General features: G+C 42.2%; 1 protein-coding gene across 4 annotated transcripts in view; it reads left to right on the forward strand.

Moving 5' to 3' along the window:
* Positions 1 to 26,571, forward strand: part of RAP1GAP2 (RAP1 GTPase activating protein 2) — a 1,533,685-nt gene that overhangs the window by 1,127,347 nt on the left and 379,767 nt on the right. For all 4 annotated transcript variants that reach the window (XM_086954529.1, XM_086954528.1, XM_086954531.1 and 1 more), the window contains one exon: positions 17,461 to 17,496. In XM_086954529.1, the coding sequence (XP_086810655.1) occupies positions 17,461 to 17,496 (36 nt within the window). The remainder of the gene's footprint in view (positions 1 to 17,460; positions 17,497 to 26,571) is intronic.

Genomic DNA, 26,571 nt, shown 5'->3' on the forward strand with positions numbered 1-26,571 from the left:
CGCGGTAAATAGCGGGCCGAAATTGCGAATTCGCAATTGTAAAATGGATGATGAATTGCATTTAAGGAATCTCAAATAGAGATTCCTTAAATGTAATTCCTCGCAAAATAGCGAAATCGCTATTACTCTCTGGTGCTAAGTCTTTGCTACAGCAGACAACTAAAAGGAAGAACACGTTTTGACAAAGCAAGTCGATTTGGCTTTTTCTGGTTGTTGGACAGACGCACACAGCATATGTACACTTGTGAATTTAGATCACACATACAAGAACAAACATGTAAGTGCAGGCACTTATGATACACACATCTAGAGATCCATATATGTATAAATATCATATATGTATGTCTATATCTCTCCCTATAATTATAGCACCCCCTGAAGTAGCAGTCCCAAACCATTGATGCATATCGCTGCCAGCTGCAAGGAAGTGAGAATGTCCCATATTCTTGTGATTTACAAGGACTCACTGTGTGAGCCCTTGTGATCCACAAAGTGGACCTTTAGTGCTTTGCGATTGAGGGTTTGCAATTTTGAGACCTGCATTTTTGCACACTGGGGTCTTTTGAAGTGCAAAACACTATTGTAGGTCAGGCCCTGAGTACTTTAAGCTTTTCTTTTGTTGGAACTGGCCCTTTTTTGCTGGATTATCCCCAACCGTTTTGCGTTACCTCCTACATTAGTTGTCTGACCTGTGTCTGTGGGTTTTATGACTCTGGACACTTTACCACTGCTGATCAGTGCTAAAGTGCATGTGCTCTCCCCTGTAAACTTACTAAGATTGGTCTAACCCTGTTTGGCATACTTAATTTACCTGTAAGTCCCTTTAACAGTGGTATCCCATATACCCAGGACCGCGCACAGTTTACTACCGCAGTGACGTGTCATGTAAAGTGGTTGGCACATCTGCCCATTTACTATATGTAAGTTACCACTAAGGTAGGCCCTAGCTTGCCCTATGCGCAGGGTGAAATGTAGGTAAAAGGTAGGACATGTGTCTTAACTGTGTGGCATGTCCTGGTAGTGACAAACAGCCTATTTGTTTTCTCACTGCTGTGAGGCTGCTGCTCTCATAGGTTTGCATTGGGGATTCCCTGATATGTGTTTCAGTGGTAATTTATGATAGGAAAGGGGTAGTGTGGGAATGTTTTGTAAGTTTGGAATATTGGTGATGAATCCTGCTTATTGGTAAAGGCAGATTTGTTATTACTATCCTAGAAATGCCACTTTTAGAAGTAGGTATTTCTCTGTGCTTATGACTTTGTTCCTTGCCTAGGTGTATATTCTACCACTGGTTTGGACTGACAGGAGCAGGGAATATGCATTCAATGTAGACAGTCACAAGGGGGGGATGAGGTGTGTCCAGCCTTTCCTGGGTGACTCATAGTTGGGCTGAATAGGCCTTGGCAGCATTAAGAGTGGTGGGAGGAGTTGCCACCTTCACCTGAAATGGGCTGTGCCTGCCTTTCACAAATCTGTCTCCGCACCCTGTAGTGTTTCTGGAGCCAGGGCTGGGGATTGAATGGGGTTATTGAGGACTTTTAAAAATAGTTTGAAGTACCTCCAAATCAAAGACTTTTGGAGTATAAGTGCAGGGGCTGTGACCCCATGATTTTAGGCACTGCATAGGACTTGTAACCAGATGTTGTTGGCCGTACAGATTGCACCAGAGGGGAATACTGCCAAGAGAAACCGCCACTTGACTATGCTTTGCTGTGCTGCATTGGAGGCCCCTCCATTAGGGTGGAGGAGCACTGCCCCCCTGCCACCACCCGCAAATAAAACTATAATAAAACAGGGTTTAAAACTGTTTTATTGTCATTTTATGTTAATCCCCTTGGGTCCGCCGCCAGGACTCTGACAATTCTGGAGGGCAGGTCCAGGGGATGACATTGTGGTGGGGGAGTGATAGTGCGCTGCCCTCTCTGCGCATGAGGGTTTGGCCAGCCGTATCAGGCCGACCAAACCTTCATGTGCAGTCAAACAACAAATGGCTGCTCCCCTGCCTTCAGCGTGTGTGTAACGCTGGCTCTGATCTGGACCTGGATCTGGACACCAGCGCGGTTATCGGGCTTCAGCGTCACTGTCCCACACTGTGGTAAGCCACCCTGCGGGGCTGTTTGGTCATGCTGCCCTCCGACAGCAGGACGCCCTACCTGGCGTGGGCAGTCTGCCGTCATAGCCCAGTGGACGCATTGCCAGGATGACCAGGGCTACAAGCAGCAAGACGCAGAGAAACTCGCATCCTTCACAACGGAGAACTGCTGAGGGCTCCCAACGATGGGTTGTGGCTTCACCCATTGCAGCTACAGAGCCAACCAGGAGCGGGTGCTGCTTGTTGAGTCCAGCTTCTTCCACGTGGCTGGGTCTCACAGAAGCCATGGGCTTGCTCCTAGCCCCGCCAAATGCCCGAAGCAGGTACAGGCCGGTGGCTCCTTCACGTTTCCTTTCTTGGAGGTCCAGGAGGTGGCCTAATCACTCCCGCCAGAGGCCGCGCACCTAGATGGCGTGCTCTGGGTTAAGTCACACCGAGCTGTATATTACGTGGTGGAGATTCTTGTGGCTTCATTCCCCACGTTCATACCGCAATGCCCTTCGTCAGCTCCACAGAAACCAGTAGAGCATTACCTGGCAGCCCGGGCCACCTTGGGGGTGCTGAGGATGCCCCGTAATGGAAGCAAGCTTATCTGAGAGTCCATTTTATGAGGCTTTTGCACTGTATTGCCGAGTTGACAAAATAACGGTGAACCCAGGGATTGGGGCCTAATGCACTTTACATATGTACATTGAAGTTGTTAAGCGTAATGTTTTTATGCTATTTTATCACGTGCGTAACCTATAAGTATTTCCTTGATTACACTAAATTGCGATGTTATGACACCTGCCCAGTTGGAAAAGTGATTTATGTGACTGTGGTCTAATGTGTTTTATGTAAAATACAAAGGATATTTTTGTATAACCTTGTGTGAATTCTCCTTTTGTGGTGTGCCTAGTGTGACACTGGTGTGTGTGTTTGGTGTTGCGCAAATGCTTTACACATTGCCTCTGAGATAAGCCTGACTGCTCTGCCAAGCTACCAAGGGGGTGAGCAGGGATTATCTTGTGTGTGTAACTCCCTTACCCTGACTACAGTGGTGGGTTTGCCTGGCTTTGCTGCATACCCTAGCCTAACAGAAACCCTATTTCTAACATCCTTTTAAATCAGAGGGTGTCCAACATATGTTCACAAGGGCCTGATTCACAACATATTTTCAGGATAATCGTGGAGTATGCAATTCATTTCCATTCACATTCTTTCTGTGGCATGTAGATGTGTTGAAAATGTCGCATAGTGCTGCTCACCTTGAAAATCTTTTCAGTACTCCCAGTAGTTTTTGACCTATGAAAAGTGTCTGTAATGTTTTCGTACACGGAGCTCTCAAAAATCTGGCTTGGATCCCAGCTTCCTAATCTTCCTGGAAATCCTATTACATAATATTGAATTTATGAAATTCATAAGTCATGCAGAGCGCCAGTATTGGTCTAAAGACAATGTAGCCATATAGATGAAATCATACACACAAAACACAGATCTATACTGTCTACCAGCCCTGAGTGGATGGCATTTATAAAAAACACAAAAAGTTACACACATTTTCCATTCACAATAACTGTGCAAAAGACAACTATTCTGTAGATGCCAAAAATGCCTTCAGGTGCTGTAATTTGATTTAGGAGACGTGGCTATTCAGGTTGCCATTTCGAATCCCTTGATCATTTTTTTAAGGTTTAAAACAATTTATTATTTAATAAAATGTTCTGCATATATCTGCTGAGTAAATATTAGTTTTGTTGAAATACTTCACCCCACTCTTCCATGGGTTGAGCTCCTTACACAGAATTCCTCCAGCGTGGAAGTAGACAGTACTTTTTAAAATGTATATATCTTGGCAACAGCAGGCGAGACTTACTAAGACAATCCATACAGTGGTCAATTTATTTTAGAACCCCCATTAATGGCACAAGACACTGAACTTTTCATAAAGTGAAATAGATAATAAAGAGGGCTGATGTGAACATTTCCCTGGAATGTCCTTTATCAAAAAAAAACTCAGATTCGTGCTCCAAGGTGGAACACCTTATGCAGTACTCCCAAGTTATGTATTTCTGTGTGCCTGCTATTGCAGGCCTATGTGTGCAGTTTACTGCCTCTTTGAAATGTAAAGCACTTGCCAAGTCTTAAACTCCCCTTTTACTACACATAAGTCACCCCTAACGGAGGCCGTAAATGACCCTAAGGGCAGGGTGCCGTGTAACTAAAAGGCAGGACATGTACTTTTAGGTTTTATCTGTCCTGGCAGTGAAAAACAGCTACATTAATTCTTTTACTGCTGCCTTCCATAGGCTAGGATAGGGAACTCCCTTTTATACTTTAAGTGATAATTCTTGATCAGTAAGGAGTAGCTTCATCATATTTGGTATGGTTGAAATAGTAATCATAAATCCTCTTTAATGGTGAATTTGGATTTAACACAACTATTGTAGAAATGCCACTTTTAGAAAGTGGATATTTCCATGCTCTTTACTTTGCTCTGTGTGACTTGCACTCTGTCTCCAATACACATCTGCACTGTGTGACAGGTGCACTTTGTGCAATGTTTCTAGACAATATGTGGTTGGGTGTGACAGGAAAAACATCAGCATTTATCTTCATAATGATAGTCTTCCTGGGCTCAGAGGGGTAGAGGTAGCTTACACTTACATCTGAATAGGCTGTGTCCTGCTCTCGCACAAAAGGCTGATTTACCCCCTGCTGGTAGCCGTGAGCCAATGCTGGCTGAAAGCGATCCTTTTACACTTCAGAAGGTTCTTTGGAGCCACCTGCCACACCAAAGACACATTGGGGTATAAGTATCAGGGCTATGGCTCGATCAATCAATCACCATTTGTAAAACTCTGCACTGTCACCCCAGGGGTATCTGGGTGCCAAGGATGCAGTGTCTCCATCGGAAAGCCACTTCTAGAGTCTCTTCCTGAAGTCTGCCAAGGATGGTGCTATTTGGAGGTGGAGGGTCAGGTTGTTCCTGGTTTTGGTGGCAATGTAGGAGGAGTGTCCTCTCTGCAGCTGTGCCTGCAACGGACACAAGGGTGTGGATAAGGAGGTGCCTGGAGGTTTGATGTAGTAAGATCCTTGATCATGGAGGGCTTTGTAGGCATGGCTGAGGATCTTGTGTGAGGATATTGAACTGGCAACTCTTCTGGATGGGGATCCAGTGAAGGTTTCTGAGGTGGTGGGTGATGTGCGACCATTTGAGAAGGTCCACCATGACTCTGCCTGAAGCATTCTGTATGATCTGAGTCTTCCGAGGAGCTGGGTGGGTATGCTGATATAGAGAGTGTTGATGTAGCGAGGCTGCTGGTGACGTGGGCCGGAGTGAGTGTCTTTCTGCTGTTGACTGGGATCCATCCGAAGCTTCTACGCAACTTGCGAAGTGTTTAGAAGCAGGAGGAGGTGACTGCATTGACTTGTCTTTTCATGGTCAGTTGGCTGTCGAGGATGATCTCTAGGTTGCGTGCATGGTCCTTTTGTGCTGGCTTTGATCTGAGATCAGATGGCCATCAGCTGTGGTCCCAGGCGAAGGTCAATACTTCTGTTTTGTTGTTGTCGAGTTTGAGACAGTAGTCTCTCATCCAGTTTGCTACATTGGTCATGGCATTGGAGAAGTTGATTTTGGCATTGGTGGGGTCCTCTGTGATTGAGGTGAGTGACGTTTGCGTAGGACATTATGTTGAGACCTTGGGTTCTGGCTACGTCTGCGATGGGGTCATGTAGGTGTTGAACAAGGTTGGGCAGAGGGATGATCTTTTGGGTACGCTACTTTTTATGACCTTGGGGGCGGAAGTGAAGTGAGACAGATGGATACTCTGTGTGCATCCTTTAAGGAATGAGGCGAACCACTTGAGGGCATCTTGCTGTATGCCAATGTTGTAGAGTTTGTTGATGAGGGTGTTGTGGGAGACGGTCGAGGCGAGTTCTGATGTCATCTGTGGCAGCAATTAGCACAGTCTAAGTGCTGTGGTCGGCACAGATTCCTGATTTTCAGGTGTTCAGTAGGTGGTTTCTTTCCAGGAATTCGGTGAGTTGTTGGTTGATGGCTTTCTGGAGTACTTTGACTGGGTAGGGGAGCAAAGAGATCAGTCAATATTTGTTTAGCCGCTGGGGTCGGTGAAGGGTTTCTTTAGGAGGGTCTGACATCTACATGTTTCTATTTGTCTGGTAAGGTTGCTATGGTGGTAGAGGCATTGAGGTTGTTGGTGAGTTAGATGGTGGTTGGGTTTGTTCTGAGGTTGAAAATATGATGGGGGCAGGGGTCGGTTGGCACCCTTAAGTAGATGGAAGACATGATGGCTGTGGTGGTCTGGGCAGTGTGCGGAGTCCAGGCGATGATCATTTGCTGGTGTTTGCTGTTTGGTTGAGATCGTTGAGGTTTAGGGTGGTGGGTTGGAGGTCGAAGTTGTTGTAGATGGTGGTAATTTGCTGTGGAAGAAGTCTGAGAGGGTGTCACAGAGTTCTTGGGATGGGTGTATTGAGCTCTCTGTGGCTGTTGGGTTAGAGAATTCCTTGACTATTTTGAAGAGTGTCTTAGTGTGGTTGGCTGCTGTGTCGATTAGGGGGGTGATGGCTGCTTTCTTGGCTTCCTTGATGTGCTGGTGATAGTTGCTGAGGGGTGTATTGTGAGCTGCTCTGTCAGTGGGGTGCTGCTGGGGCCCAGGAGGACCTTCCATGAGGGCTGCCTCCCTGGGCCCAGCTATGCCCCTAGGACCTTTTGCCTCATTTCTTCATTTCTAATGACTCTAAGCCTAGTGGCTGGTGAGCGCTTTATTTCTAGGCCTGCAGAGTGCTTTGTGGACCTGAGGAGGAGCATTTCTGTTACCCCTGGCAGTGCTGGGCTGCGATCGTTTTGTGGAGGGAATCCCCAGCATGAGGAGTCCCCTGCTTTGGCTGATTTCTTGCGGATGCCCACTCCGCTTATGCTGTGGATTCAAATACAGGTGCCCACCCGCTGCATATTTTAATTTAGGAGGGTGCCTACCCCTCATTGTCCACCTTATCTTTATTTTTACCTGCGGGTGCCCACCCCGTGTTTCAAAGCCGCTAAACCGGAAATCAGGCGAGGTTGCCTGGCCTTGGGCAGGACATGCACAGGAAGTCCCGTCCGCCGCTGAGAAAGCCGTCTGGAGCCTCGCTGCTCCAGAGAAAAGTTCTAGGTCCCAGGAGGTGGCCCAGGTGAAGTCAGGGGAAGAGAACAGCTGGTGCAGACAGCGCTGTCCCTTGTCCCCTCCGGGGCTCCCGTGGTGAAGAGGGAGCCCCAGCGCCAGAGAGGAAGTGCAGCATTTCAAGTCCAGGGTCCCAGGAGGGGGCCCGGATGAAGAACAGCAGATAGCAGTGCGGGGCTCCCATGACTGAGGAGAGAGCCCCGCGTCGTGCTGGCAGAACTGAAGAGCAGTGAGTCCAGAGAAGCCAGGAATCCCCGAGGCAGCCCGGTGAGTGAGGGCTGGGCGGGGCCATGGCCGCATCATTCTCTGAGCGGACCCGCTGATGCGGGCCGCTCCAACGATGGGGCTTAATGTGATTTGGAAGTCCCATGGGGGTGCTGAGTGAGGCACAGAGCCAGTTCTGAGCAACCCCACCTGATAGGGGGCTGCTCCAACGTGGGGCATATTTCCCTTCAAGAGCCCACGTTGCTCCCACAAGAGGACAGATTTTTTTGGGGGGCTAGAGAGCCCTCCTGTGCCCGTGCTTGTAGTTTTGATCATCACAGCTGTCCCGCGGGACAGTGGGCAGGTACAACATTGCCCCATTTGTTTTATTAGATCCTGTAGGGACCCAGAGGGGTTTATGCGGCACAGTGGTTCCAGTACCCATCCTTATCTCCCAAGCCGCGACGCACCAGCACAGGCGGCTGCAACATTGCGCACATTTGCATGAGAGGGCAAGATGAGTGCCAGGCCTTCCTCAGATTTACAGCTGTGCAGCAATTAGTGCCAGCTGCAACGTTTAGGCCCTCATTTTATATGCACAGCTGCCCAGCAAGTAGTGGACAGCTGCTTCGTATAGGTTTGCGCAGTGGCACACTTTGGATTTCGCTGATTAGGCAGCAGCCCTGACATACTGGTCACAGGGCATTTGAGCCCCTTTGAGAGGGCCAGGGGGACTGTAAGGTAAATAGGGCGTTAGGCCCTAATGTGGGTAATTCCTCTACAATGGTCTTTTTAGGAGACTGTGCACTAAATGTGAGTTATGTGGTGCTAGGAAAGGCGATTCATGTAGTTTGATTTACGCACCCTGTTTTGATACCTCTAAATGTAGTTTTATATATGAGGTTGGATTGCATAATGTGTTTATGCTGGTGAGGTTGGCGCAGAATGTAATTTGCGCCTGATGTGATACTGTGCATAATGTAGATTATGTTACAGGCTGATGCTAAGTACAGTGATTACCAGTGGTTGCTGGTTGTACGTTTATGATATGCTTTACTTTTACTAAGTTTGCTTTGTGATGGTTCTGACAGTGGTCCAGTGTGCCCTGCCAGGTGTATATAATCCCTTCTAAACATGACCTAGTGCCAGGTGGCACCTTGTATATTATGTGTTTGCTATTCTAATGTGTTTTGAGAATACAAAGGCTATTTTTGATATAACCTTGTGTGGAGTTCCTTTTGTAGTGTGCCGGGGATGTTGTTGCTGTGTGCGTGTGCAAATGCTTTAGACATGCCCTTCAGGATAAGCCTGACTTCTCGTGCCAAGCTACCAAGGGTGTGAGCAGTGGTTATCTTTGGCGTGTAATTCCCTTGCCCTGACTAGAGTGGTGGTCTCTGCCTGGCTTTGGCGCAAGCCTTAGCCAACCAGAGATCCCATTTCTAACACTTACATAATAATGCTTTGCAATGGTATGCTTTGTAATGGTATGCGTTGTAATGGCATGTCTTGCAGTGTCATGTGTTGCAATGGCATGCATTGTCATGGCATGCGATGTAAAAGCAGTTGCATTGCAACAGCTGCGTTGTAAAGGAAGTACGTTGTAAAGACTACTTTGTAATGGTTGTTTCTCCTTCCCTGCATATTTGAAAGCTGCTTTGAGCACATTCTTCCAAAGTCTGTGGGTAATTGGGCCAGCGCCAGGAAACCCATGGTGTCAGTGCGCTCTACAAGCACCCCTTACGATACGATACGATACGATACGATACGATTTTCCTGCAGAGAGATTAGATCCTGACGGGCCCTGCTTGTGGTGCAGTCCCGGACTTGGATCTGGGTCTATCTTCCGGCCTCAACCAGACTATCCATCATCTTGCCTTCTCCAAGTCTGATCCAGCTGCCATTTCCAAAGGTCTTACACCAAAGTTAGTAACCTCATGGTCCATTGGCTGTTCTTCCCAAAAGCAGTGTGCCCTCTTTGTACTCTACTGACATTTTTTTCACTCCTAACTTTTAGTACTCAAGAATTCAGTGACCAGCAGCAAAGTGTCGAAGCAAAACACACACTGTTTGAAGTGCTGAAAGAATGTCAGAAGTGCTCAGAATCTCCAAAGCCGCCTTAAGCAAACTTCGGGCAGGAACACGTTCAAGAAATATTTTGCAGCTCTTGTTTCAACAAGCATCATCATCCCATTCTTTTAAATATGTTGACTTGTTCCTGATACCAATCAGATTGTCTCCCACACACTGGTGGGAAGGACGTGCACTTCAGCCCTGTGATCAGCGATGCTAGATGCAAATCTCATTTTCTAAGAATATAGCATTGTGCGTATGGACTTATACTTTTCATTTGTTATTTTATTTAGGGATGCAGAATAGGCATCCATAAATTGCCTGGAGTTTTTCTCTGTTATCAATTTTTCTTGTTCATAGTAATAATCCATATATCTTTACAAAATGACACTGAAATCTTTTGAATTTCTTTTGCACTATATATGTCCCAATATGTTTTCTTCTTTGCATTTTTTTGCTGTTCTACAAAGTTTTATTTTAGTTGAGTGAAAAGTCATAGTCTATTTCCTGGAGCGTTTATTTGTGTATATAAAAACAATGGAGATTATATATAAAATCAATGATGTTGTAAATTATGGAATACAACATATTAAGAGTGATGTAATATGTTAGTTCATAAGTGGTGCAATGCAGTGGCACACGTTATAGTTAGCACTGCTAATATATATATATATATATATATATATATATATATATATATATATATATATATATATATATATATATATATATATATGTGTGTGATCAAGGGAGGGATCTCCCGAAACGCGTAATGGCGGCACTGGCTGAATAAATCTGCACTACAATAACTGGGTCCACGCTCGTCTGTTCGTGAATGAATGGGAGGTGAAGGCGAGTTTTGGAGCGGATATATATATATATATATACTTTGAGAAAGGCTGATGGCAGTCTAAAAGTGTCAGTCTTTGTGAAGGTGCTGTGAATAAAAGAATCGTATATACAAAACGCTGTGTGGAGTGCCCTCTTTCTCTTGCCTTAGCCAGAAGGATCACAAATATATATATTTTTTTCTATGTAAACTTGGTCCTAACTATACCTAGCTACTGGTGACCAGTTGGAGCAAAAAGGAAAGCACTCGCAGGTCCTTGCTTACTTACAATGTGATTTATTTCATACTAGAACCCCCCTGCACTGATAGACGCGTTTCGGCAATCTACCCTTTTCCATATCAGCGAGACCAAACAAAAAAACCATTATAAAGTGCAGACGTGCATTATGTGAATACAAAACATGGAAATAAAAGATAGCTAAATGCAACTACTCCTTGGCATCCTTGGAAATCAATTACCCCTCCTGTTGCCTCCAGTAAGTCCTTGACTGCAGGATTGCTGAGAGGTTGTTGGAGTACACGCCCCCTTTTCCCCACCACTCTACAAACAGGCCTCCTGGTGCACTATTAAAGGGGGATGAAGTCCCCTTGGTTATTGAGAGCAATTGAGGGCCAACTACCCCTCCTGTTACTTCCAGTAAGTTCCACACAGTGGGTTTGCTGAGAGGTTTTTGTTGGTCAGGTCCCCTTTCTCCACCACTCTGCAAATGTGCGGCCCCCTCCTGTTCTGATTCCAGCACTGGGTACCCCATCCCCCTGTGCCAGGCCTGTACAGTTGGTGCTCTGATTCCACCCACGGCACCAAGTTACTCACTCTGGGGAGCACGTGGGGGGGGAGACTGAAGTCCCAGCGGTCCCTGATGGCTCCCCACCTCCTGAGGGAGCCGGCATTACTTTGGACAGAGAGAGCTGCTGAACATGCTCTTAATTACTTGAAACAAAGCAGAGTTTGCTATGTCTTGGCGGGAACTGCAATTTCCCAGGGGTGGGGACCCCAGGACATTGCTGGAGCCGGCCCTGGGAGATAGCTGTCCCAAGGGCCATCCATAGCTCTAGGAGGTGGGGAGGGGGTCATTCGCGGGCATGCAGGGGATCTGCATGGCCCCTGCATTATATCTTTTAAAGCTCTGGGAAGGTGGTGGTCGCTGGGGCAGCAGGGGAGCCATGCCCCCCATGCATTATTTGCAAGTAAAGACCCCGGGTTGTGGCGGACTCCGGGGCTGGGGGGGCCCAAGTGGCCCCCTATTTATAAAAATCTTGTGTCCCCTCCTATTTGTACAAAATGTTCTGGGACCTGGCCACCACAAGGGCCTATACTTAGCAAACCGTATAAGCCTGCACTTGGGTTAAAAAAAAAACTCAGCAAGATTCATGGATCCAGCGTGACCCCCACCAGAATAATTTTAAAAAAATGCTTTTTTGGCCTTGGACTGTCCCAGTTGGACCTCCCACTTCACCCAAGAGGCCTAGGGAGTCAGGGTGTTCCTACCCTACGCCCTTTTCTTTTTCTAGAAATCTTTTTTCTGTTACTCGGTTCAACCGAGTCACAAGATGGCTGCCAACACTTCCTGATTTGAAGTATTGGCAGCCGATCAGATCTCAGTACGAGATCGGGAACAGTTGCGGATCCTCCACGTCCCAATATAAAAATGGAAATTGCTTTAAATAACTCTGAAACTACTGAATGAATTTACAACAAATTACAGAAAGCACTTCCTTGCCTAATTTGTTGTAAATCCGTTCAGCAGGTCAGTCTGGAGCTGTTTCTAAAGGTCCAATGGGAATTAACATGGGGAAAGTGTGCTTTTAAGCACCCTCTGGTTCTCAGCCCCCGCTTGATGGATCACCCTGAAACTTTCAAGATAACAGCCGAAGTGAGTGTCAAATCAGTTTTGAAAATGTTGTGAAGATTCACGAAACAGTCCCAAAGTTATTGGCAAATCAAAAAATGTTCTTCCTATGGAAACTAGGTCCTAATTTTGATTACCTACTGGCGACTGCCAGTAGGTAATATGTATATTTATAATGCGGAGTCAATTTGGTGGTAAGAATAAGCATGACATAAATTCAACAAATTCACTAAGCTCTAGCAAAGTGTGACATTTTGCAGCCTTCACAAATATGCAGTTTTCAATGGTAATGTGCGATTTGTACAAAATAAAAAATGTATACTTTTGCATAGCTCTGTTATAAATGTGTAAACATCCTCTCAGGGGCCTGTTAGAAGCATGTCCGAAGGTGGCCATTTAATCCTCACACGGAATTACCTATAATACTGGTATCAGTAATATAGAGGGAGGGTGTAATTACCTGGGATTGGAAGTGAACCTTCGGAAATGGTGTAATAAAAGTGAAATCAGTAATTCTACACTTGACGCACCTGGTGATGCTCCATTTTCTCTGTATTACACCCCGGAGAAGCCAGTTACTTTCAGGAAGGTGCCTGGATGAAAACCTCATGATCAGAGGACCTCATAATCCCAATGGTACTGGAAGCTTCCATTACTGGCATCATGGGGAATAACTCTGCACTCACAATGAAGTTCTCAGTTTGGATTTATTGGTGATTCACGAACATCTACATTTTACCTGAATGGGTCGACCCCCACTGATTTGCCCATTTTACCTTGACCGCAACAGCTTTATTGACCCGTACTTGATATAACTTTACGTCAACCCAGCCTTCCTGTGGCCTGCATCTTGTGCACATATTGGGTAGGACTTTAGTTGGAACTGAAAATCAAACAGGTCAGAGTAAATATACGTGAAAGTAGTATTGGTCGAAGTAATTGTGGTTGAATAAATGGTGCTCAAAGAAATTAACATCAAATTAATGACAGAAATCCACCTGGATGATTGGAGAATAAGTGAGGGAATGTGCACAGAATTGTGTGTGCGCTTCAACGCTCAATAAAGTAAGCAGAGACATTGAAGAAAGAAAAATTTGTTTGAAAAAATCAAGTAAATGCAAACATTGTTTGGAAAACAGGGGTCGTATTACAGAAAGGGCACCATGGACTGTAATAGGCTTGTTAACCCACTTCTTCCACCCCTGGGGCACTTTGGTATTACCGAAATGACCGCAGTAGCTTGTGCGGTCCCTCTGTAATACACATTGTGACAGTGCTAAGTGTTCACTGGTGTGAATCCAAGGGTGTGTCTCTCATACCCACTAAAGAGGAAATATGTTGCCTTTGCACCCGTGCCATATTACAGACTCGGGCTCAGATAAAGTGATCCCCGGAGGTGCACTTACTGCGCACCACATAGTAGTTCCTCACTGCACCCACCGGCAGGGTGATCTCTGCCCCTCTGTGAAACTCAGGACAGATTGATGCCTTCACAGTAAATTCACACCAAGTGGTGTAGACTTGGGCAGTGCACCCTATATTTAATATGGACCCAGGTGTAAGCCATATATTTTGTGTGAATCCCACGTATATGCACTGATACATTTTCACTTGTGCACCTTAAGTAGGTGTGAGTCGGAAATATTTGTGGCTGATCAAGCAAATGTAAATTGCAAATCTGTCTGGCTGTAATTATCATTTGCGTTGTAATCTGAAACTGTTTTTGTGAATCAAGTCTAGTTCATGGTTAACATAGCTAGGATTTTACAATACAGAGAAAAAGTGTGTCAATGTAATAAAATTGGTTATTAGTTGCCAAGTAATATGACCAACATCCTATCAGGCCCAACAAACAAGTTCATTATATAAACCTGATCTCAACCCCTGGTAGCAGAATGACTGAAGTTGTACAGATATTAAATGAAGTTCATCTGAATCCATTGGTTTTGGAGGGAATGGCTTTGTAACCACCAAACTCTTCTCATCGCGCCATTTCTATCTTCGAACTTATGGCTTCATTTTGAGCTTGGTAAAATGTCCTTTCAACCTTCTTAGAAGTACATTTCCCCATGACGCACTTGTAATACGATGGACAGGATGTCCATCACGTTTGTGACAAAGTACTTGTCTGCAAAACTCTAAATCAACTTTTTTGGTGGAACAGAAGTAAGCCTAACATAGCATCTGACAAAGTCCTTTCTAAATTAAACATCTTTGTGCAAGGTCCTGCTGAAGCTTTGGAGGTCTTTGTATTCCAAAATCGTTCTAAGTCTTAGCTTTCCAGACTTCCTGGAGCAGCTCCTCTTGGTCACTCCTAAGGCTCCCATGACCTCAGGAACAACACTTAGGAGTCAGGACTCACTCTAGCAGAGGGCACCAGCAAGGGTCAGTCCAGGTCCACGTGCTACGGGTCAGCTGGTCATTCTCTGAAAAAGTCCTCTGACAGCTTGTTCCGTCTCTATAGCCACATAGGAGGTCAGCCAACTGACCCTTAGAGTCCAATGCTCAGTCCTGACTACAAGTGGGAGCAGGTCCAGCCTTTCACTTGTACATACAGGTCACAGTTAACAGGTCCAGTTGTCTTCAGTTCTTACACAAGTTCTGACGTGGGTGAAGATCCACTAACCAATTTAGGGTGAAGATTTACTAGCCAATGTTAAAAAAGTATCCAGGGCAACCCATTTGCACTTTTGCAGCACACCCTCTGTGCCTTATTGCCTATCGTACAGTGTACTAAATGAAGTGAAATTCAGGATGACACAACCCTCTGCCCTATGAGGTGTCTTATGCACATTCCAGTGGTGTGTTTAGGAATTGTAGTAAGTCCCTTCTCCTCAGCTACACCAAACTGATTCTAAGGGCAGCTCCTCCTTCCACTGGGCTGGTGCTAAACTAGCTACACAAAAACCAGGGGACAAAATGCTTCTCTTCCCCAGCCACCCGCTACCTTTACATTGAAGTGTCAATGGGCTGGCCTCATTATGGTCCTTATTTAGCTAATAAAGTTCCTGAACCCTCCCCAGGTACCCTTCCTGAGCTGACAGAAAACACATATCTCATACCCTGGTCTTACTTTCAAAAGTGTCTAAGCCTTGTTTCTTCTCTGGGAGAAGTGTTTTCACCCCGTTAGGGGAAGCACTAACTGGGGCCAGCTGCTGCTAACTAATGCTCATTAGCCAATTGGGGGGTCAGGCAGACAAAGTCTAACTTTTTAAAAGTTACTTTTCCTAAATATGTATCAAAACTCTGGCTTCAGCAGTGGAATGGATTTTTAATAAATATTAAAAATTGTGGACGCTGGTAGCTTCTACCAAACCCGAATGATCAGAAATTTCATTTTTTCTGGACGTTAGATTTGTTTGCTAGTACGGCTCCAGCCCCCACAATGAAAATGCATTTGGGGCTAGTCACTGCATGCACATGCCATTACTAAACACTTGCATGTACCACTTTTAATTACTAAGTACCCTCTGAGCTACGAGGCCTACATAATGATGACTTATTTAATATAAAAAAGTAGGGTTCTTTCCTGTCAGAAAGGGTTGTTTTGACAGGTTTGCCTGCTGATTTAAAAGCTGCAGCCGCCAGACTACACATGAATGTGTCAAGCCATGTTTTCCTTGTGAGCTTAGTTGATGGCACAATATATGCTGCAGTCCACATATGAAATGTAGCTTTCCATACCATTGATGTATTTTACTGCACCAAATAGGTCCTAACTAGAAACTTAAATATTCCAGTTGGGGATTAGCAAGTGTTACCATGTTTTAGGAGTCGGAGCACATTCACTGTACGCTGTTACTGCACATACAGCCCAGTGCACAACTGTACAGAGTTAAACACAAAAGAGAAAAAACAGCAATTCCAGTTATCCTCGAAAAACTGGGAGCAACCGTGCAGAAAGAGGGATTATGTAACAGTAAAATTTGGTCCAGTTGTGCAGAATAGTTTTATAAGTTATCTAAGAAACGCATTAAAAATCGATGTTACAATTTATAAGTAGCTGCTGAAGTAAATATTGGAATGGTAGTGTGGGGAGACCCAATACACCCTTGGAGGCTTAGGCAATACAAATAGTGTCAGGTCAAGTGTGCCAACAAGGGATTTTATTTAAGCAGTGTAACTTATAATGAGTTGCATTCAAAATATTTACATAGTTCAGTTTTATCAAATCTTTAACCGACAATAAAGTGAATTGAATAACTTGTGCAATAAATGCGCAGAGAAACAAAAACTACAGAATCAGGACAAACACAGAAATATCATATAATCAAAATATGAAGGTATTTTCATATATAATTACATCAGGTTGGGTACAATCAAAAGTGAAGTTAATCCAATGCAAACACATGGAAAAGGTAAATTCCAATTCTACCTATAGTTCATGAGTAAAAAAATCCATTCCGAATTTGACGTATCTCCTAGTAAATACAACAATCACTTAAAATATATCTAATATTCAGGAAATGGATGATACAGTCAACGTTTCGGTCTTCTGTGGTATGAATCCCTAAGACCATCTTCAGGACAATAGAAATTGCATCTAGCAAAGACCCTTTTAACAAAAAGGCCGATCTGAAGGTAATTCGGTACAATTGCTTCAATTTCAAATGAGCTCCTTGATGCTCTAAACCTTCAATGTCGGGGTTAACACTCTGATGTAGTGATTGACAGAGCAGTGACGACGATTTATCTAGACGTTCGAGTTGGTCTCACGGTTCAGTCTTTTTGAGAATCAATATTTCCTCACGTCAAATGGAAGAACGCCGTTTAAATGCTTAAATAAAACCCCTTGTTGGCACACACGCTGAAGTAAATATGGCAGATAGCAAGAACAAAAAAGACACAACTAAGAAATGGCACAGTGAAAATAACATACTTTTATTTACGTTTTCCAGTCTAACAATAGCGACATCAATTTCTGTAGTATTTGTTGTCACAGTCATTTTCTCAAACTGTTTTTTTCCTGTGCTGCCAGAAACAATAGCTCTGTAATTCATACGACCAATGTTGGCTCCAGGGTCTGAATTACACATTTTAAAAATCTGTTATTATACCTTATCCTGCATCCAAATGAGGTCATTTGATGAAACATCTGCATGTGACACAGAACATCAGTATCCAAATCACTTGTAATTGGAATTACATTTATGAATTTTTATACTGTTTTACTCATCTCCAAGCATCAGACTGACAATATGATTTGACTTTTTATTTTTTTTATCTCAACAGTCTGCAGAGTTTTTCGAGATGCTGGAAAAAATGCAGGTAAGAGATCTGCCGAAACATGCAGCAAAGTCCTTTCTATGTGCTGAGTGAGGGTTATATTGCATCCTTGGGGTCTTTCTTTCTGTTGATAAGACACTTGTGAGAACCACTCAGGATGAACATGGGAAAGTGTGGCTTTAATAGACCACATACCCCCCCAAGCATCTATATATTTTTGTATTAATCTTTTGAGCAGCAAATATTTTATTCTAGTGTTTGTCATTGACAGCAGCATTGTACAGAAAAGATGTAGGGTGTGAATTCACAACTTTAAAAAGTTCGCAATACTGTCTAGATCTGCACCTGGAAATCTCCAGAGTTACAAGTTTCCAGGGTTCCTTGAAAACATTTAATTTTTGATTGCAGGTATATGTACATCACCATTTCCCCATAAGAACATCACTGTGCCAGAGCAAATGTGCCATAGAATTCTTGTTTATCCACATTGTAAACTCTGTTGTTGTAGAGAAACGCCTTCCACAATGCACCTACAAAGGTTGAGGGTGCTCACTTTCCCTTCCCAGCTTGGAAAGGGGTGTGCGCCTGTCCATATTTGCAGTAAATGTATGCCCTTTTACAAGGTAGGAAGGGTTCAAAATGAGTTTGGGAATAGTCCTGGAAGTGTTTGTTTGTGGACTAACAGGGTATTCATTACCCACTCCCCACCTTGTAGAACCCACTTTTCACTTCTGTAAGTAGATTTACTCAGAGTGAAATCTTCGCGCTTGTAAATCAGTTTACAATTGGAATCCAATCCTTGCGAATTCCAAATATGGTGTTGTTTTCATAAAAGCAGTAAATCTTACAAGCATGTATAGCTTTTAGAATGATGCCTAAGTGTTCTCTGTGAAGTAGACCTTATGCAGAGCGATTTTGTTAAGAGTGGTATAGAGACAAAATATCGACTCCAAAATATCGACTGGACATAATATCGAGTTTTAAATATAGACTGGACAAAATATCGACTGGACATAATATCGACTACAAAAATATCGTTTTTCAGGTAAGTGAAGTAATATCGACTGTATAAAATATAGATAGCAAAAATATCGATTTTTTAATAATATATAATATTTTATAGTGTATTTTTATGTAATAATATGTGTGAATAGTGTGTATTAATGTTATAAAATATTTTATTACATGAATTTTGTTTTGTTAATAATTGCGTAATGTAATTCTGTAGCGGGTTGTGGGTTTATAGGGGAATAGGGTGGGAAGTAATTTAATAATATTTAATTAATTAATATATGTGTGTTAATATTTTTAATTAATAATTATTTGATAATTAATTAATATTAATTAGTTAATTAATTAATATAATTTTGAATATATTTTGTATTAGTAAATAATTGTTAATTTATTAATTGTAATTAGTTAATTACATTAATTAGAGTACATTTTTAATATATATAATTTTTTGTTATTTTTAAGTAATTAATTTTCAAATAATAATATTAATTATTAAAATAATTACACCTAATGTTCTAATATATTTATTTTATTGTTATTGTTAATTAATTATTAATTGGTAATTAAGTAATATTGTTAAATTTTGGGTAAAGGAGCATTGTTAGGGTTCAGGGTCAGTTTTCAGTTCATGGTTAAAGGGGTATTTTTAGGGTTCAGGGTCAGTTTTCAGTTCATGGGTAAAGGGGTATTTTTAGGGTTCAGGGTCAGTTTTCAGTTCATGGGTAAAGGGGTATTTTTAGGGTTCAGGGTCAGTTTTCAGTTCATGGGTAAAGGGGTATTTTTAGGGTTCAGGGTCAGTTTTCAGTTCATGGGTAAAGGGGTATTTTTAGGGTTCAGGGTCAGTTTTCAGTTTTTGGGTAAAGGGGTATTTTTAGGGTTCAGGGTCAGTTTTCAGTTTTTGGGTAAAGGGGCATTTTAAGGGTTCAGGGTCAGTTTTCAGTTTTTGGGTAAAGGGGTATTTTTAGGGTTCAGGGTCAGTTTTGGGTTTTTGGGTAAAGGGGTATTTTTAGGGTTCAGGGTCAGTTTTGGGTTTTTGGGTAAAGGGGTATTTTTAGGGTTCAGGGTCGACATATAAGATTTAAAAAAATAAATTTTATTATTTTCATTTATTATTTAATTATTATAATTTAATTTAAGTCGTTTTAAGTATATTTTAGTAATTAAAATTTAATATTAATTTAATTTAACACTGTTTTTAATAAAGTCGATATTTTTTACATCTATATTTTTGTTAACGATATTTTGTACTCGATATTTTTGTACTTACCTGTTTGTAGATACAAACTCGATATTTTGACTGTCGATATTTTGTCCACGATATTTTGGCAAGTCGATATTTTGTCAGTCGATATTATTTCAGTGATCCGTTAAGAGTATGTGTTATGGTATTTGTTGAAAAATGTATGATTTTATGTATTAGGTGGCAAAGTGAAAAGCTCTGGAAGCCTTGTAAAGTTGTGAAAGTGTTCACAGAACTTTATCAAGGTGTGAAAAAATGCAACTTCACCATCCCCACTTATGTTAAAAAAATATCAAGACCTATTGCATTGTCCTTTTCAGGTGTGAAAAAATGCAACTTCACAATCCCCACTTATGTTAAAAAAAATATCGAGACCTATTGCATTGTCCTTTTCAGGTGTGAAAAAATGCAACTTCACAATCCCCACTTATGTTAAAAAAAATATCAAGACCTATTGCCTTGTCCTTTTCAGGTGTGAAAAAATGCAACTTCACAATCCCCACTTATGTTAAAAAAAATATCAAGACCTATTGCATTGTCCTTTTCAGGTGTGAAAAAATGCAACTTCACAATCCCCACTTATGTTAAAAAAAATATCAAGACCTATTGCATTGTCCTTTTCAGGTGTGAAAAAATGCAACTTCACAATCCCCACTTATGTTAAAAAAAATATCAAGACCTATTGCATTGTCCTTTTCAGGTGTGAAAAAATGCAACTTCACAATCCCCACTTATGTTAAAAAAAATATCAAGACCTATTGCATTGTCCTTTTCAGGTGTGAAAAAATGCAACTTCACAATCCCCACTTATGTTAAAAAAAATATCAAGACCTATTGCATGTTCCTTTTCAGGTTGTTTTGAATAGTTCTTTCATTCATAAAAACTCATGGTCTGCTTACAGTATGAGTTTTATTTTTCTTCCAATGGTGTGAAGTATTTTGAAGTTGTGTTTGTTATTATGGTTAGTAGAAACGGTGGTCAATCATACTGCCTTTTTCTGGTGATTCTAAATGACCTACTTTTTATAAGTTTGTTGTGGCTACAGTATGCTTGCTCTAAGTAAATTATGAATTTGTAATGTAAACCAAATTTGCTCATTGTCATTAATTGGTAAGATCACTATGCCAAACAGATCAATTTGTCAGCATTGAGCCAGAGCACCGCTTTGGGTTTCTGGTTGTCGCTTGTCTGCCATGATGTGTTTAGCAGTGATCTCATATTGTCCCTGTAGAAATGTCCATCCCAACTCCTGCATGAGTTTCATTTATGATAATTAGGAATTCTTTCTTGGGCATTTCTGTAAAATCGTTGACAAAAGTGTTAATGTCTTATTTTATCTGTGAGAGTGACCTCAAAATCTCACACTTTCCATGAGCTGTCCTGAATTTGACCATTTTTGCTTGTTTGCTCTTTTTAATTACTCTCTGGTATTTTATGTTTCTCTCTTTCTCTGTCAAAGCTATACATAGCAATGCACCACTCATGGGCTGTGGCTTTTGTAACAAGCCTTGTGTTCTCAGAGGCACATCCATCATCATGTGCTGAGTGACTGTCCATTTTGATATTGGTTATAGGGATCTTTTCCAAACAAATTTGGAGAGTTTTGCTTCTAACATAAATTAATCTTCTCTGATTGATGCAAACATTTAAAGAAATTGATCAAATCTTATTGTATTCTCATTAGCGTCTTCGGAATATCTCCATTTATTGTTAACACTTGCATCCTGTCATTGCTTCATCTTTTTAACCAGAATAGTTAGTTGCATCCTACCTCGGGTACCCCGGAGATTATGTGGGGCATAACCAAGAGTCATGGGATGCCCAGGCAGGGACCAATGCGCTATGTGGTCTCTGGAGCTATCACAAATGTTTGATGTGTCAGTTTTTCTCACCTGGTCTTTCTGTACTATGTTGCCCTCAAAGAGGAGATGTAAATAGGATATGTGCAATGCTGTGTTCAGGCTTGCTGAGTATTCTGTGATAGTTTCTATTGCGTAATGTTATTGGTTCACAGTGGTTATTATACCACATTGTTTCATGTGAAGTAAATTTGCTATGTCCTAACTCAACATATTGAGTCTGTTGCCTTTGTGGGAGAGAGGGTACTGCGCATTTCGTAAGGGTGGTCGACCGCCTATCTCCATTGCACATGTGCTTCCCCTCTAGTTAGTTGCATCCTTGCCTTTTCTCCATACTCGTATTGTCTGTGCATTCATTGATATTGAGTGGAAAATGCATATTTTGTAAAACGAAATATGTAAGATATATTTACATCTTGTAGGTTTGTAAGATTGTTGGTTTGCATTCATTTGTCAGCTGCATTATTTGCCTCTTCAGAGAGTACTGCGTCTCTCTGCCTAATATTTTCTCTGTCGCATTGTCCCCCATCATTTCCACAGTTATATTTGCTTTTAATGCTACTTAGCCAGTCTTTCTGGATACTTCACCATGCTTAGTCTTGGTTCCAGGAGTTTATTTGTCATAAACTTTATTTTTAAAGTCTTCACTGGTACTCTTGTGGTACTCTCATTCACTCTTCCTATTCCTAGCTCGATATCCTCACTTCCTACTCCTGCTTTCATCCTTCATGAATGATATGATATTCTTCCCTCTGTTATGCCACACTAGTCAACCCTCTTGCGTGGTGATCTAGCCATCAGAACTCAGTCTACACAGGCAATCAATCCTTGTACACAAAAGTCAATAGTATATTCTCCTTTTTTAGTGGCTACATAGACACTATGGTTCAACCAGTCAAGATTTCTCAATTTTACTCTTTTGCTTTTTTTCCTATGCCTTTATTTTCTGGCCATTCCACAAAATAGGACTTATGTGCGATTTCAGTCTCCATTTTTAATCAGTTATATAGTTTCTTCTGCCTTCGCTACACTGGTCAGTTTAGGGAAAAGTCTGCTATTCAAGCCTTTGCTAGATTTACAAAATCTATCATCACTTGAATGCCTTGTATGTTAAATTTTACAAACACCTTTCCCTGTCCATCATCATTCCATGACTTTTGCACTTTGAAAGTTAAGAATTTGTGAATCACTTTGGATTGAGGGTGTAAGACATTACATTTTTGCTAAATTGTGAGAAAAGGGCGGTCTATGCAGCTTCATATAAGTTGCAGTTTTCCATAATAGTTTGCCTGCAGGATAATAGGTCGGTTGTTTCGTATGGAACTACTTGCAGGATTATCTTTTTACTGCACATCTTGTTTTCAAGACGTTACATTTATGTGAACTTTATGAAAAATTGAAAAAAGTTTCAAATGTATTGAGGAAACAGTTACCTGTTACTCCCCACATGTGAATGGTCACATTTTTTAATGTTTTCACCCACCTCCACCAACCCTTAATTTCTGTAACACATTCCCCATTTATTCTAGTTATTCAATTTCAAATTGTCCCTTTACTTCCTCATTTGGGCGTGTTCCCTATGTTATTGCAATGTTCGGGCTTTTGATGGCAGGCAGATGCTTACATTTGCAGTAAAGGGGTGGTGGTGATCCTTTCCTTTCTCCTAGAGCTCTGTTACTCCTCTTACTCTTGTTCTGAGCAGAGTAGCAATGCTTCCAATACAAGAAGAGAAAATAGACCCCTGCCCCAGTGGTTAGATGCTAAAGGAAAAACTAGAGGGGCATATTCACAAGAAAGTGGCAAATTGTGTTGTTAAGCCAAGAAGGCTAACAACACGCCGTGCCACTTTAGAAACACAGGGCTGCACCATATTTACTAGAATATGGTGAATCCCTGTGTTTCCTCCTGCGCTGGCGCTACATGTAGCTGCCTAGCGCTTACACAGGCACCCTCGCACTATAGTGCAAGGGTGCCTGTGTTGAGGGGAAGATTGTTTATGTGCTGGAAGGTCTCCCATAAACATTATTTATATATCGTTTTGTAACTTCTGTGTGTGCTGCTTAATGGAGCACACATAGAAGTTGCAAAACGCCATTTTTTTTAAATGATTGTTTATGTGCAGGAAGGGGCATCTTCTGCTCATAAACACGCATTGGCATTTTGTTGCTTCTGCACAAGGTAGCAGCACACATGGAGCCTGGTTAAGGCCAGGTTTTCCCCGGTCTTATTTTTGGTGCTGCCTCCTATTTACGCTGCTCTTGTGAAAGAGGGGCAACTCCAAAATCAATAGGTGTTGCATTGGAACGCCCACTGCAACACGCACTGCCCTCCTCTTCCATGCTAAGTACTGCGTGAAAGGGTGCCTTATTTACAAGGCAAGGAAAATAGAGGGGGGGGGGGTTACCCAAATAAGTCACTGGGGACCTGGGTGCTATGTAGTATACAAAAAGGGGGTCCCAGTGAACCATTAAACATTAATCACATTTATTCAAAATCACAGTAGATACAGACACTAAACAGGGCACATTGCCAATTAATCACAATGGGCAAAAACTACAAGACATTAGACAAAAATACATTCATCATAGTGCCCCAAGAGGAGAAGGAAGGGGCGGGGGAGAGGAAGGGATTAGCGTGATGCTGTGAAGAAGAAGGATGTATAAGAAAAGATAATAAATGTGACCACAGATTATTTAAAGATTTACATATAAAGCTAAATTGGCTTCAGATCCCTGAGCCAAGAATTGAAATCACTGATTTCCATCAATTCATCAAAAATCATGTGTATGACGCTGGTACTGAATATCCAAAAATAGGGGCGGCGTCAACTGAGGTGAAAGGGAGTAGCCGTCAATGTTTCGACCCCACACTACAACTGTAGGCGTAGTTGAAACCTTACACCGGGGTCTTCATCAGGACACAGAACGTGAAACCCAAGGGTACACTAGGAATTCATGGTGGGTGGAGTAATTAATTTCCACGCAATAGTAAAACACTCGAGTAACTACAGTTGTAGTGTGGGGTCAAAACGTTGACGGCTACTCCCTTTCACCTCAGTTGACGCCGCCCCTATTTTTGAATATTCAGAACCAGCGTCATACACATGATTTTTGATGAATTTCTTGGCTCAGGGATCTGAAGCCAATTTAGCTTTATATGTTAATTTTTAAATAATCTGTGGTCACATTTATTATCTTTTCTTACACATCCTTCTTCTTCACAGCATCACGCTAATCCCTTCCTCCCCCCGCCCCCTTTCTTCTCCTCTTTGGACACTACGATGTATGTATTTTTGTCTAATGTCTTGTAGTTTTTGCCCATTGTGATTAATTGGCAATGTGCCCTGTTTAGTGTCTGTATCTACTGTGATTTTGAATAAATGTGATTAATGTTTAATGGTTCACTGGCACCCCCTTTTCGTATACTTATTTACAAGGCAGCGTTAAGCCATGAATAGTGACTTAACTATAAGGGACGTTGTGGTGGCGATAGGGGCTTGTAAATATGCCTCAGATTCATTGATTCAGCACACCCCTGTGACGTAGCGACCAATGATGCGTATTTTCCTGCTCCTCTATATCTGTTCGCTCCTGAAATCCATGCATTATTCCCTGAATATTCCCTTCTCCTCACCATCTTCTTTTTACTTTGTTTCTTGATACCCATCATCTTCTTTCAACCTTTTGAACATCACTTCATGAAGTCATACTTTCCCCACGCCTCCTATTTCTCCTACTCTGTCTTTAAACCCCTTCTCTTGTTGATCTCTCTGCTGTGGTCTTTCTAGCTTTTAATTCTGAGCTAGAATTCACCACTTGTCTTTTGCCCTTCAGAGACTGCTTGTTCTGTCTCTCAGTTTTTGTTGTCTTATTTACATTTCACCTGAATCCTGACATTTTTCCTATTCCCACTACACCCTCTTTTGCGCTCCAATGGAAGTGATATTGCTTCAATCTGCAGTCAGCATCATCAGAGTAGATCTGTGGTCCCGATTCTGCGGAATAGACCCTTTTCCACCGCTCTAACTTACCGGTCTTTACATTTGAACAAGTGACATCAAGGGAGCTCAATAAACTTGACTTAATTTTTTGGAACTCCCTCCCAGTGGAGCTCAAGGCTCAATCATCCTATCTCCTTTTCCGAAAGGCCTTGAAGACCTGGCTCTTCAGTGAATCCTATTGCTAGTTGGCACGCTTCCTCCCCTCCACACAGACTTTTCCATCATCGGCGCCTTGACGCCTACGGGCTAAGTTGCGCTATATAAGGCTTCAATCATCATCATCATCCTTAAGGAATATTCGCATTGGCTGTCTCCACGTTGTTGTGTCTATATCTTGCTGTTAGTCACTGCAGCCTCCTACTTTTACTTTTCCATTTGTAGTCCATCATCTCTTTCTGCTTATTTTGTTTCTCTTTGTCTTCCACAAGTGTGTTTTGTTCTGTGGAACTGCAGCAACACAGACAAACAATTCCAGAAAGCGATTTCTTTTGGCAGCCACTACTGTAAAGTGCTCGTATGCTGCACATGTCTAGTTTACAAAGCAGTCCACATGCCTAGGGTTCTATAATTTCAATAGTTTTTAGGTTTTTCATGATTAGCATGATAGTGCGTGTATAAGACCATAACACGCATCCCTCTTCTACAGTTCTGATCGCAGGTCTAAAATCTCTTTCTTCCAAGTAGTCAACTGCAGGGTATATTTTTCGATATGACCTTTGGCTTAGCTTTCAAGTATAATAATCAAACACACATACATACATGGAGGGGTTTAAGGGCACCCGTCTTCATCTATTGGTACTTTCATTTGTCATTGCTTATGCTCTTAAGTAACTTGCTTCAACTTTTGGTTTTCCTCGCTGTAAAGGATGGCAGGGAATTTCATGTGCGTACTTTGTGCACATCCACCATAAAAGTAGGCCCTATGAGTGCCTGAGTGGTGGGCCAATCTGCCCTTTTAAAAAAAATAAATCCTATTTTTCACTTTTACAATTGTTAAGTTTTT

Source organism: Lissotriton vulgaris, chromosome 2_1, assembly GCF_964263255.1.
Source record: "Lissotriton vulgaris chromosome 2_1, aLisVul1.2, whole genome shotgun sequence".
Lineage (NCBI taxonomy): Eukaryota > Metazoa > Chordata > Amphibia > Caudata > Salamandridae > Lissotriton > Lissotriton vulgaris.